The sequence below is a fragment of the Rhinoderma darwinii genome, chromosome 1 (genome assembly GCF_050947455.1).
Source record: "Rhinoderma darwinii isolate aRhiDar2 chromosome 1, aRhiDar2.hap1, whole genome shotgun sequence".
Taxonomy (NCBI): Eukaryota; Metazoa; Chordata; class Amphibia; order Anura; family Rhinodermatidae; genus Rhinoderma; species Rhinoderma darwinii.
The window spans coordinates 634,258,126-634,273,518 of NC_134687.1; the positions used below are offsets into that span (position 1 = coordinate 634,258,126).

At 42.3% G+C, this 15,393-nt stretch overlaps 1 protein-coding gene across 1 annotated transcript in view; it reads left to right on the forward strand.

The window, feature by feature from the left end:
• LOC142654474 (uncharacterized) overlaps positions 1-15,393 on the forward strand; it is a 1,458,099-nt gene that overhangs the window by 440,756 nt on the left and 1,001,950 nt on the right. Inside the window, 1 exon segment of the mRNA XM_075828928.1 lies at positions 10,026-10,647. Coding sequence (XP_075685043.1) covers positions 10,026-10,647 — 622 coding nt within the window.

Sequence of the window (15,393 nt, forward strand, 5' to 3'; positions counted from 1 at the left end):
TTCAGCCTTGCTTCAGTTCCCGCTTATCCTGCTTCGCTCTGCCCCCGGCTTGCTTTCTGCTCCATGCTCTGCGTTTGTATACTTCATTACATCCTGATCCTGACTGCTCGTTCACCACTCCGTTCCCTCACGGTGTTCCGTGGGCTACTGCCCCTTCCCTTGCTTGTTCCCTGTTTGTATCCCCTTGCACTTAGTCAGCGTAGGGACCGCCGCCAAGTTGTACCCCGTCGCCTAGGGCGGGTCGTTGCAAGTAGGCAGGGACAGGGCGGTGGGTAGATTAGGGCTCACTTGTTCCCTTCACCTCCTTCCGCCATTACAATTGCACAAGGGTTTTCCAAGTGTTTTCTAATCATCCATTAGCCTTCTAACACAGTTAGCAAACACAATGTACCATTAGAACACTGGAATGATGGTTGCTGGAAATTGGCCTCTATACACCTATGTAGATATTGCATTAAAAACCAGACGTTTGCAGCTAGAATAGTCATTTAGCACATTAACAATGTATAAAGTGTATTTCTGATTAATTTAATGTTATCTTCATTGAAAAAATCTACACACACACACACACACACACACACACACACAATGCATGAATACATATACAGACATATACACATACACACACACACACACACACACACACACACACACACACACACACACACACACACACACAGCATGTATACTGTGACAGGACCAGGGGAAAAGTAGTGGACGGAGTGTACATCTCACCCAGGTTCCTGTCATATACATTTTAAAACAGCCAGGGAATTGAGCTAGAAGGAAAATGTGTTTTCCTTGCTCAAGGGTTTTCTGTAAAACATGTGTAAAAGGGCCTGGTTGTTGGAATAGGGAGAGTTGGGAGGGTTCCTATTCCACTAGCCACTTCAGGTATTGCATTGTGGCTAATTACCTGCACAGCTCAGGTGTGTTTTAAAACAGAGGCAGAGTTCACTGTCTCTCTCTCTGCTCCTGGGAAAGCTGGATGTGAGTAAAGCAACTGTGGTATTGTGTTTGGGAGTTGGAGGCTCCGCTCTCTGTAGTTAGGAACTGCATTTTTAGTTAGTGGCCAGACGGCCTAGGATTTACTTTATGTATTCATTTGTTTTCTGCTACGGCTTTTTACCTAATAAAACTGGCTGAGGCCAGTAGTACCACACTGTGACTGGACTGTAGTCTGTTCTTACTGTGCCAAAAGTGCCTGTCTACACTAGGAGACCGCGATCCGGAGGGCTGCCCCCTTACAAAACATATATATTCACACACACAGACACACACACACACACACACACACACACACACACCATGTATACAGACATGTATACATATACACACACACAGCATGTATACATATACACACACACAGCATGTATACATATACACACACACAGCATGTATACATATACACACACACAGCATGTTTACATATACACACACACAAAGCATATATACATATACAGACACCCATACATATATATATATATATATATATATATATATATATATATATACACCAAAAAATAGAGCCCAGAAGCAGCACTCAATAGCAAAAATATGAATTTATTCACCCAACACAGCAACGTTTCACTTCCTCTATGGAAGCATTTTCAAGCAATTAATAAAAACCACACACTGACATATATAGGAAAAGCAAGAGCTTAATTAGCAAGTGTTCTAAATCGTAGCAATTATACAATACATGTAAAGATATGATACTGTGTAAGGCTGGGTTCACACGAGCACATTAACGTCCGTAATGGACGGAAGTATTTCGGCCGGAAGTCCCGGTCCGAACTCAGTGCAGGGAGCCGGGCTCCTAGCATCGTAGTTATGTACGACGCTAGGAGTCCCTGCCTCTCCGTGGAACTACTGTCCCGTACTGAAAACATAATTACAGTACGGGACAGTTGTCCTGCAGAGAGGCAGGGACTCCTAGCGTCGTACATAACTATGATGCTAGGAGCCCGGCTCCCTGCACTGAGTTCGGTCCGGGACTTCCGACCGAAATATGTCCGTCCATTACGGACGTTAATGTGCTCGTGTGAACCCAGCCTAACAGTGTATCAAAACACCAAATACATATGTGAATGAGTCAATCACTGACAATAGGTATAGAGAATTTAAAATTCTAACAAGTGAAATATGTGTATACAAAATAGTGAAGCACATTAATTGCATATTAATAATCACAATACAATACACAAGCTGACACTCACCAATCTGGGGTACTACGGTACAGAACTTCAGATTACGCCATATTTAATGAAGGCAATTGCGCACCGCATCTGAGGGGTTAAACATGTGAGATCGATACTTATATCGATCTCACACGGCAGAGCAGGGACGCCCCCAGCCCTCAGCTGCCTCTGACATCTGAGAGCAGGGAGATTTGACGGCTCCCTGCTCTGTTTACTCATCCTGATGCAGTGCCGTAAAAAGGCATATGCATCAGAATAAAGCCCGTTAGTGGCCGCCGTTAAAAGGCGTATTGGTGGTCACTAACGGATTAAATATGGTGTAATCTGAAGTTCTTTACCTTAGTACGACTGCGCGGGATCTCTGTCTTCAAGCAGTAACTTATTCGGGTTAGCTGTTGCGTCGATGTGCAGTGTCATAGCATCCTAGTACACACGTGTGAGCATTACCCAATGGATGGCTAGTGATGGGGCATTCGCAGATCGGCACCGATGGCGCCGGAAATGTTAGTTTACACATCTCGTGGCCAGATTTTCCTTGTTTATCCAGATTGGTGAGTGTCAGCTTTTGTGTATTGTATTGTGATTATTAATTAATATGCAATTAATGTGTTTCACTATTTTGTATACACATATTTCACTTGTTAGATTTTTAAATTCTCTATACCTAATGTCAGTGATTGACTCATTCACATATGTATTTGGTGTTTTGATGCACTGTTACACAGTATCATATCTTTACATGTATTGTATAATTGCTACGATTTAGAACACGTGTTAATTGAGCTATTGCTCTTCCTATATATGTCAGTGTGTGGTTTTTATTAATTGCTTGAAAATGTTTCCATAGAGGAAGTGAAACGTTGCTGTGTTGGGTGAATAAATTCATATTTTTGCTATTGAGTGCTGGGCTCTATTTTTTGGTATATTTATGGGGAGTACGTCACTCCTTGACATCTGAAGCTAGCACCAACCGTTTTTTGGTCTGTGCTGCTCCTACTATTTGCTTGATTTTATATATATATATATATATATATATATATATATATATATATATATATATATATACTAGGGATGTCACCATACCAGAAATTGGACTTTGATACCGATACTTTGTTTAGTATTGCGATTTCGATACCAATTTCGATACTTTGCCAACAGTAATAATAAAAAAATTCTTCCGTTTTCTGATGTGAGGCGCGACGTGTGATGAATTTTGAACGCGCCTCACATTAATAGTAATTAATCCCATCATGTTTCTCAGTCATATTGGGTTAATGTGCGAGGTACATGATGGGGTTAATTACTATTAATGTGAGGAACATGGAGGTTAAATTCATCGCACCTCGCGCCTCACATTAATAAGTGATAGAAAGCAGTGTTTATTTCATTTTTTTACAGCGTACACATAAATGATGCAAAAAAATTGTTGTGCAGGTTATTACGGCCGCGCCATTACTGAATGTGTGAATATTTTATGTATTGAGACTTATTTTAATGTTTATTGTAAAAAAGGTGAATGTGTATTTTTTTTTAAATTTAACAATACTTTGTTTTTACTTTATTTTTAATATTTAATGTACTGACATATATCAGAAAAGACCCTGGGCTGTCTGCCCATATATGGTATGGCCCTCGATCGCGTCACAGGAATTCCCTGTGACGCGATCCAGGGGAATCCCCCTGCTCATATATATATATATATATATATATATATATATATATACATATATATATATACACACACACACACACACACACACACACACACTGGACGGGTGCCCCCATAATGCCCAATGCAGTCAGTCAGATGCCCCCCCCTTTTTAGTATGGTAGCGGCCCATCGCTTTTAAATTAGTGATGGCTGGAGGCTGAGCGCAGGTTCTCTATGCTCCTCTCTCGCGGAAAGTGCAGCATCAGAGAGGGGGAGTGTACTAGCAGACGTGCGCCTATCGTGATGCACGTCTGCTAGGTAAAGTACTGCCTCCTGCCCTCCCCACGCGGCCCCCCTGAGGCCTCCCACAATATGCCGCCCCCCGTTTTTAGCTCGGTGGCGCAACCTGAAGCGGCGGCCTCACCTCTCCTCATGGCAGGTGCAGCCCTGGATACAACCATAGGGTATTTTAGCTCCAGGTACCCATTCCATTGGGGAATCGTATAATATGAGCGATGTGAAGGAAGCTTATATGCATTCTTTTTATCACCAACATCCTGAAATTCTTCGTATTGTGACGGTAATGATTCTTCAACAGAAAGTTTAGAGATTGATGTGCTGTCAAGTAGGTTTAGGCAGACAATTTAACTGACAATATTCAGAGGGAAAATGTATACAGCGTAATTCCCAATTTATGAATGGATTGTGAGTAGAAAGTCAATTAATTCTTAAAATACCTGGAAACTTTAGAGAACCAATCAGTTGTAAATGAATAACATTTTGGTGAGAACTAAAAGCTGCATAGTCTCATGAGTAGAGATGAGCGAACTTTTCAAAAGTTCGGTTCGGCTAGTTCGCTGAATTTCACAAAAAAGTTCGATTCGGACCGAACCTGTCACTTACGTGCGCCGAGCATGCTACTGTCTCGGGTGCTGATAGAGTTAATGGGCTGCACTAACTCTTTCAGCAACCTCCTGTCCGGCCTCCAGCGATGACGTTTCATCCCTTTCGCCGCTGCAGCCAATCACAGGCTGTAGTGGCGGTACTTAGTGTTAGCCGGTGCAGAGGCTAGCACTAACCACCATTATTACCCCGGTACCCACCACCACCAGGGGTGCCGGGAAGAGCCAGGTACGATCTGGGGCGGCCGCAGGCTGGTATTATGAGGCTGGGAAGGGCCAAAAACAGTGGACCTTCCCACCCTTGTAATGCTAGGCTGCTGCTGCTGTGTTGTATCTGGCTGGTTATAAAAGTGGGGGGGACCCCCACGTCATTTTTTTGTTATTATTTATTTATTTTTCATTTTTTTTTAAAAAAGACATGGGGTTCCACCCAATTTATCATAACCAGCCACATACAACACAGTGTTATTAGCCTGGGAATGGACAAAACCAGTGGCCCTTCCCACCCATGTAATGCCAGACTGCTGCAGCCTTGTATATGGCTGGTTATTAAAAATGTGGGGGACCCAACGTCTATTGTTAAATTTGTTAAATTAAAAAAAAAAAAACGACGTGGGGTCCCCCCCATTTTTATAACCAGCCCGATACAACACAGCAGCAGCAGCCTAGCATTACAAGGGTGGGAAGGTCCACTGTTTTTGGCCCTTCCCAGCCTCATAATACCAGCCTACGGCCGCCCCAGTGCCCGACGATCACAACAGATGGTCGGGTACTGGATCGTACCAAGCTCTTCCCGGCACCCCTGGTGGTGGTGGGTACAGGGGTAATAATGGGTGGTTAGTGCTAGCGTCTGCACCGGCTAACACTAAGTACCGCCTTAATAATGGACGCTGTCAATCAGCCAACTGCCATTATCTAGGCACTAATAAAGTTTAAAAAAAAACACGAAGACAATTCTTTTTTATTGAAATAAGAAATCCCCAACAAAACCCTCGTTAACCATTTTATTAAAATTTGAAAAAAACGTAGATCTACGCAGTAGTCCAACGAATCGAAGATGTAGTCCAATCAGTACATCAAAATCTGCAACAACATAAAAAAACAGTTATCAATGTGAACAGTAACAATACTTCTACTCACCTACACACATATATACACGCACACACAAACAAACAACCATACACAAACACACACATATACACAAACACACATATAAACAAACACACCCATATATACACAAACACACACACATAAACACACACCCATATACACAAACACACACATATACAAACACACACACACACAAACATCTACACACAAACATATATACAAATACACCCATATATATACACAAACACACCCATATATACACAAACACACACAAACACACCCATATACACACATATACACAAACACACACATATACAAAAACACACACACACAAACATCTACACACAAACATATACACATACACCCATATATACACACACATATATATACACAAACACATATACACAAACACACCCATAAATACACAAACACACATAAACACAAAAACAGACAAAGACACATACCCAAACACACACACTGTTTCTTTTAAATGCTGCTGGGGAACCCGCTCGATCCACTATATAAGGCTGCGCTACAGTGCAGCATTTAAAAGAAACAGGATCCTGACCTGTCCATAGAGTTTAAGGCAGCACAGAGTATTTCAGGAGATGAGCGTGCAGATTCAGTGCTGCTGTGAACTCTGCTCTTACCATTACGTAGCTCTCAGTCTGTTACCTCTCCTCCACTCCTGTCCTCAAGAACACCTTCACATGATTGGCAAGTCACCACATAATGGTAAGAGCAGAGTTCACAGCAGCACAGAGTATTTCAGGAGATGAGCGTGCGGATCTTGTGCGGGGTGGTGACTTGCCAATCATGTGAAGGTGTTATTGAGGACAGGAGTGGAGGAGAGGTAACAGACTGAGAGCTACGTAATGGTAAGAGCAGAGTTCACAGCAGCAGACGGGCGTCTATTTACGCGCCGTCATTTGACAGCGGCGCGTAAATATACGCCTCGTGTGAACAGACAAACGTCTGCCCATTGCTTTCAATGGGCAGATGTTTGTCAGCGCTATCGAGGCGCTATTTTCGGGCGTAATTCGGGGCAAAAAATCCCGAATTATATCCGTAATTAGTGCGTGTGAACACAGGGTATGTTCACACGCACTAATTACGGACGTAATTCAGGCGTTTTTGCCCCGAATTACGTAGAAAAATAGCGCCTCGATAGCGCTGACAAACATCTGCCCATTGAAAGCAATGGACAGACGTTTGTCTGTTCACACGAGGCGTAATTTACGCGCCGCTGTCAAATGACGGCGCGTAAATAGACGCCCGCGTCAAAGAAGTGACCTGTCACTTCTTTGGCCGTAATTGGAGCCGTTATTCATTGACTCCAATGAATAGCAGCGCCAATTACGTCCGTAATGGACGTGGCGTTCAAGCGCCTGCATATGCCGTAACGGCTGAAATTACGGGGATGTTTTCAGGCGGAAACATCCCCGTAATTTCAGCCGTAACGGACGCTGTCGTGTGAACATACCCTTATAATGACAGCACGGCTCGTAAAAGCGGCCAGCTGCCGGTGGCCGGCCGTGCTCGTAATTACGAGTCGTAATTACGAGCACGACCCGTAAAATAAAAAAATAGAACATGTTCTATCTTTTTAACGGCACGGGCACCTTCCCGTGAGAAAACGGGAAGGTACCCGTGGCTAACAGAAGTCTATGGGCCCGCTATTTCGGGTCGTAATTACGACCCTTAATAACGGGTGTTTTTACGGTCGTGTGCATGAGGCCCCGTAATGACGGGTGGCTACATGTGTGCACCCGTCATTACGGCAGCGTTGCTAGGCGACGTCAGTAAATAGTCACTCTTCAGGGTGCTGAAAGAGTTAACTGATCGGCAGTAACTGTTTCAGCACCCTGGACAGTGACTACCGATCACAATATAGAGTATCTGTAAAAAAAAAAAGACGTTCATACTTACCGGGAACTCCCTGCTTCCTCCAGTCCGGTCTCCTGGCCGTTGCCTTGGTGACGCGTCCCTCGCGACATCCGGCCCGACATTCCTTGATGACGATGCAGCCCATGTGAGCGCTGCAGCCAATCACGGGCTGCAGAGGCCTCTGCAGCCAATCACGGGCTGCAGAGGCCTCTGCAGCCAATCACAGGCTGCAGAGGCCTCTGCAGCCAATCACAGGCTGCCGCGTCAGAAAAGAAGGCCGGACTGGAGGAAGAAGAGGGACTCGTCCGCAAGACAACGACCAGGTACGTATGAAATGCTTTTTATTTGATTTTTAATCAGCAGCCTCTTTTCTCTATCAGTGATTGATAGAGACAAGTGGCTGCCGATTTGTATAATATTTTTGACCGGGTTCGGTCAAAACGGGTTCGGCCGAACCCGGTGAAGTTCGGATTCGCTGCGAACCGAACTTTTCCGGAAGTTCGGACCGAAACCGGGTTCGGTTGTCCCGGTTCGCTCATCTCTACTCATGAGTAACAGGCCCTGATGATAGGGGTGACCGATCAACTCTTTCCATGTCTACTTGTGCGGACTGTCAACATTGCAATATCATGAGCAAAAGCATGAAATTTCCACCAGCTCCAGAGTCGAGCATAGCAGAACAAGAAATCTCATGCGTTTTACTGCAGATGTGTATAGGCACTATAAAATGTAACTTCGGTACCAACAACATCTTTATTCTGTTCCAGAGGAGAAATTGAATGTATTTTTTGAGTTTATAGAATCAGATGTCTCCAGTTTCATCATTTAGTATTTTTATTTTTTTATATATCAGTGATGGCTAATGTTCTATGGATCTTATTTGGGCAAAAAACAGAATAGTACCCTGAACCCTTGCAATAAAAGCAAAGATTTTCTGTCAAGGATTGTGGCAAATTCTGAGTCTAGAGGCTGAAATTACTAAGCAGGTGAAAACAGCAGGTGCAATTAAGTAACCATTCAGGTTACACAGATAAACAGCAATAGGTAGTTACGTTGTAACCACAACCAGGGCGCTCAATAGTCTGCCAAGATACTGCAAGGTTCAGGCTTAAACAGGAGTCACAATGATGAGACCAATCAAAGAAGGGAATCCAGAGAGGCAGGCATTGAGAAGCTAGACATTAAATCCAGCATTTGGAGCTTTCCACAGCACCAGTGGCTCAATGAGAAGAGCTACTGCCTGGGACACAGGAGTCTCCTATTTCAAATCCCGACAGGTAGACTGTTTCATCGTTCAGATTTGTGTTTACACATTTTGTCAATGGTGCTGCTGAAAACGATGCCAACGTGGTTTTACTGCAAATTAGCGCAATTTTCACATTGATAATGGTACCGTGATTTTGCTGGTAAAACAACCGTTTACCTGGAAAAACACACGGTCATTAACAGTTTTTTTTTTTTTTTTAAACGCCGTTTTGTGGTAACAGCCCTTGTTTGCACAGTTTTCGGTCGCATCACCTGCACCTCAGGGACGCCAGTTGCCATTATGTGTGAACACAGCGGTATAAGTAATTAAAGTGATTACTAGTTGGTATTAAAAGCTGTAATGTGTTGGCAGGGTAGAGATTTGAATACCAAACAAGATTGTGCTTTTCAGATTTTTATAATTTTATCAAGTCTTGGTTTATGTAATAAAAGTGGCCACTGAGTGTAGACCAGAATCCTGGACTTTGTATGACACTCTAAAATGTATCAATGACAGAGCTATATAAGGCTATATAAGGCACATGGTCAGTTTTTTTGAGCCAAAGCCAGGAGTGGATTCAAAAGAAATGAGAAATATAAAGGAATGGCTTATACTTTTCTTTTCTGCAGGATCGACTCCTGCCTTGTGACTTAAAAAACTGTATCAAACTGCATGTGTGTTTCCAGCCTAATAGGAATGCTATAAATCTGTCTACTTTGGTGGTTTTAAAACAAATAAATCTTTTTTAATCCTAACAGCAAATCCATGTAAGAACTCTGAGGGGAACTTGATATTATTGCTAAATTCTGAAGCAGAAGATGAAGATATCCTGCAGCGGTCTTCAGGAGAAAATCTCATTACCTTTAATGTACATCCAGGACTTCACAGTACAGATCTATCATTTAATTCCCCTAATCATGAGGAACCTTCTCCTGACCAATCGCAGATTACCAGAAGTACAGGTCAGAAAGGGGGTAAAAGGTTTAAATGCAGTAAACTATTTACAAAAAGCTCAGGTGTTAGTGTACACAAAAGAAGTCATGCAGGGGAGAAGCCATACTCCTGTTCTGAATGCGGAAACTGTTTTTCAAATAAATCAAATCTTGTTAAACATTAGAGAATTCACACAGGAGAGAAGCCATATTTATGTTTAGACTGTGGGAAGTGCTTTACAGATAATTCACATCTTGTTAGACATAAAAGAAGTCACACAGGGGAGAAACCATATTCATGTGCAGAATGTGGGAAATGTTTTACAATTAAATCACATCTTGTTAGACATGAGAGAATTCACACGGGAGAGAAGCCATTTTCATGTTCAGAATGTGGGAAATGTTTTATCCGTAAATCAAATCTTGTTATACATGAGAAAAGTCACACAGGAGAGAAACAATATTCATGTTCAGAATGTGGGAAATGTTTTACACAAAAATCAAATCTTATTAGACATAGGATAAGGCACACAGGAGAGAAACCATATTCATGTTTAGAATGTGGGAAATGTTTCACACACAAATCACATCTTCTTAGACATGAGATAAGTCACACAGAGGAGAAGCCGTATTTATGTTCAGAATGTGGGAAATGTTTTATTACTAAAGGCAAACTTAGGGATCATCAGAGAAGTCACACAGGAAACAAGCCGTTTTCATGGAAATTGTTTCACAACGAAAAACAATTTTGAAACTCAGAGAATTCACAGAGAAGAAACCATATTCTGGTTTGGAATGTGGAAAATGCTATAAGAGCAAAAAAAAAATGTTTAACACATCCGATTTATTCACAGAAGATGAGCAGCTAATAAAAGTTTTTATATTTGGGGGGGGGGGGGGGGTTCGCCTTGATTTGCCAAACACTGAAATTATATTTACCTGTGGTCACGTGTGACCGGGATCCATGGAACAGAAGTATTTTAGATATAAGTTTGTTTATTTAAGTTGTTTTGTGTATTGATAAAAGACAACTCATGTCAACATACCCTAAGGCTTCGTTCACATCTCTGTTGGGGTCCCGTTCTGACCTTCCCGACTGAGCTTTCCGTCAGATCGGGATCCTGAGCAGACACAAACTGACACCGACGGAAACCAGATGTTTCCGTTTCCATCACCATTGATTTCAATGGTGACGGATTCGGTGCCCATGGTTTCCGTTTGTGTCTGTTGTGCACGGAAGCAATAGCGTAGTCGACTACACTATAGCTTCTGGCAAAACAACGAGTCGAGTGCACAACAGACACAAACGGAAACCATGGGCAATCGATCTGTCACCATTGAAATCAATGGTGATGTCCATCGGCGTCAGTTTGTGTCTTCTCAGGGTCCCGTTCTGACGGAACAGGACCCCAACGCAGATGTGAACGAAGTCTAAGGAAGACAAGTACGGCCATGTTGACTTTCAAAGCAGGGAAGCTGAATTGCCACCATGTACCTTGCTCCATATTAATGTATTAACATCGTAAATCCACCTACCCGGCCAGAGAATCCAGAGTGACTTAGTGAAAACAAAAGGGTACCCCATGTTAATTTTTAACATATGTCAACATCTCATTATTTGATTTTTATTCAAACAGTATATAAAGATATAGGTGATGGAATTGAAAATAAACAATTTGTTAAACAAAAACATTCACAGATATGTCATTTTCTGCTGTAGCTCAAATCCCTGGTACTGACCCTTAGGCAAAAATAACATCCAGCAGAGATTTATTATAAGGCCTCATTCACACTTGCGTATTTTGGTAGGTATTTTGCATCAATATTTGGGTAGATCCACAGGTGGAAAATGTGTTGCAAACATTTCGGCAACTGAAAAATCCATTGTATACATCTGAATGGGGATGTTGCTGCAGATGCAGATGAATTTCTGCAAGCTTCAGTCAGTTGCACGAGAGAGTCGCAGAAATTTCTGCAACACATCTGCCTCGTGTAAATCTACGGTTTGTAAGCCAAAACCAGAATTAGGTCCAAAACAAATCTTTTCGTTATACGGTTTTCTGTTATGTTCCACTCCCAGGTTTGGCTTACAAATTCTGTTGCAAGATACGGACCATAATATGTGAATGAGGTTTGGTGGGATTTAAAAACGGGCTTTGACTGGCTTGGATCAACTGGCAGATGTCTGAAATCTCTACTTGTAAATTATTTCCTGGATAGTAGAATGATCAATATTCAATTGTTTGCAAACCTTCCCTTTCCTGATTTGCAGGCGTCCATAACCTTTCTGAAGGTCTCAGAGCGCTCTGGATCAGGCGTGGTGCTACCAAAGAGCAAACCACACCATATGTCTGAGGTTTAAATAAGACGCATTTCTCATAAAACCTCTCTAAGGGCTTATTTACACGTACAGAATAATCAGCCGTTTTTTAACAGCCGCAACGCACTTGCATTAAAATAAATGTACGTCTATGTGGCTATTCACACGGCCGTTTTTTTAACGGCCCATGAAAAAATAGGACTCAATAGACTCCAGCCTATCAAGGATCTGTGAAATTGGGTCCCGCATGGATGCAATTTGGCCATGAAAAATGAAAATTTTTCACGACCGATTAGACAACTGTCCGTGTGAATAAGCCCTAAGGCTGGAATCTCACATGCAGTTTTTTGAGCCAAAGCCAGGAGTGGATTCAACTTGAGAATCTGCACCATAGATCGGTTTCCACACCAACCCAGGGCGGAGGAGATTTAAAAAAGAAAAAACTTTACAAGCAAGTGATTGAGAACAGCCTAAAAGAGTTGACTGGCAATTTATGACTCTTAAGCCTTATTCACACGAACGTGTTTTACGTCCATGCTACGCGCGTGATTTTCACACGCGTCGTACGGACCTGTGTTAATGAATGGGGCCGTTCAGACTGTCAGTGAATTTCACGCAGCATATGTGCGCTGCGTAAAACTCACGACATGTCCTATATTTGACCGTGTTTCACTCAGCACGCACCCATTGAAGTCAATGGGTGCGTGCAAATCGCGTTCGCCACACGGAAGCACTTCCGGGTGCCGCGCGTGATTCACGCAACAGTAGTAAAATCAATGAATGAAAACAGAAAAGCACCACGTGTTTTTCTGTTTGTAAACATAAAACTAGAGTGTCATAATGATGCCGGCTACGCAAAAATCACGCAGCCACGCACCTCATTCTGATGCCACATGGACCTTTTGCGTGTGCAAAACACAGCGTTTTTTGCACTCGCAAAATGGACATGTCTGTGTGAATAAGGCCTTACGCTGCAAATTTTTTTTTCCCGAAGTCGGTGATTGATGCAGATTTTACCCTCTACACTTCGCCCACGGCAAACGGATTCTTGTCTTCACCTTTTTATATACGCAATGGCACGAGGCAAGACTATCCTTTTATCTTCTACTCTTTTCATGAGACCTCAATCCAAGCCATTAGACAACATCCTAATATCTGGGATTGGCAGATTTCAAACACAGAACACAAAGTAGTTGCATTCACAGACGATGTGCTATTATTAATTTCTTACCCTAAAGATGCTTTCACGGCCTTATTGTCTTTATTGGATACATTTGGATCATTATCCAATTTCAAAATGAATCATACCAAATGTAAGGCGCTGAACATTCACTTTAATCCAATCAAAATTTCTGCCCTTGCAAAAGATTTTCCATATTACTTATTGAGGTTTAAAAATTTCTAACAATCCCGAGGACATACACTACCGTTCAAAAGTTTAGGGTCACTTAGAAATGTCCTTATTTTTGAAAGAAAAGCACAGTTTTTTTCAATGAAGATAACTTTAAATTAATCAGAAATACACTCTATACATTGTTAATGTGTTAAATGACTATTCTAGCTGCAAACGTCTGGTTTTTAATGCAATATCTACATGGTGTATAGAGGCCTATTTCCAGCAACCATCACTCCAGTGTTCTAATGGTACATTGTGTTTGCTAACTGTGTTAGAAGGATAATGGATGATTAGAAAACACTTGAAAACCCTTGTGCAATTATGTTAGCACCGCTGTAAACAGTTTTGCTGTTTAGAGGAGCTATAAAACTGACCTTCCTTTGAGCTAGTTGAGAATCTGGAGCATTACATTTGTGGGTTCGATTAAACTCTCCAAATGGCTAGAAAAAGAGAGCTTTCATGTGAAACTCGACAGTCTATTCTTGTTCTTAGAAAGGAAGGCTATTCCATGCGAGAAATTGCCAAGAAACTGAAGATTTCCTACAACGGTGTGTACTATTCCTTTCAGAGGACAGCACAAACAGGCTCTAACCAGAGTAGAAAGAGAAGTGGGAGGCCCCACTGCTCAACTGAGCAACAAGACAAGTACATTACAGTCTCTAGTTTGAGGAATAGACGCCTCACAGGTCCTCAGCTGGCAGCTTCATTAAATAGTACCCACAAAACGCCAGTGTCAACGTCTACAGTGAAGAGGCGACTTCGGGATGCTGGCCTTCAGGGCAGAGTGGCAAAGAAAAAGCCATATCTGAGACTGGCTAATAAAAGGAAAAGATTAATATGGGCAAAAGCACACAGATATTGGACAGAGGAAGATTGGAAAAAAGTGTTATGGACAGACGGCTCGAAGCTTGAGGTGTTTGGATCACACAGAAGAACATTTGTGAGACGCAGAACAACTGAAAAGATGCTGGAAGAGTGCCTGACACCATCTGTCAAGCATGGTGGAGGTAATGTGATGGTCTGGGGTTGCTTTGGTGCTGGTAAAGTGGGAGATTTGTACAAGGTAAAAGGGATTTTGAATAAGGAAGGCTATCACTCCATTTTGCAACGCCATGCCATACCCTGTGGACAGCGCTTGATTGGAGCCAATTTCATCCTACAACACTACAATGACCCAAAGCACACCTCCAAATTATGCAAGAACTATTTAGGGAAGAAGCAGGCAGCTGGTATTCTATCTGTAATGGAGTGGCCAGCGCAGTCACCAGATCTCAACCCCATAGAGCTGTTTTGGGAGCAGCTTGACCGTATGGTACGCAAGAAGTGCCCATCAAGCCAATCCAACTTGTGGGAGGGGCTTCTGGAAGCATGGGGTGAAATTTCTCCAGATTACCTCAGCAAAGTAACAGCTAGAATGCCAAAGGTCTGCAATGCTGTAATTGCTGCAAATGGAGCATTCTTTGACAAAAGCAAAGTTTGAAGGAGAAAATTATTATTTCAAATAAAAATCATTATTTCTAACCTTGTCATGTCATGGATGGGAAGGAAAAACTTATTGAAATCCTTTATAGTACCTCAATTTTTATACTTACTTCAGACAGCTCCTATTTTTATTCCAGCATCCTACTTCACTGATATCAGGTGCTTATTCTCCAGATTTCTATGGAAACAATCATGTCTTAGAATTTCATATAAGCAGCTAACTTTGCCAAGGAACCTCGGGGGTTATGGGCTTCCGGACATAATGT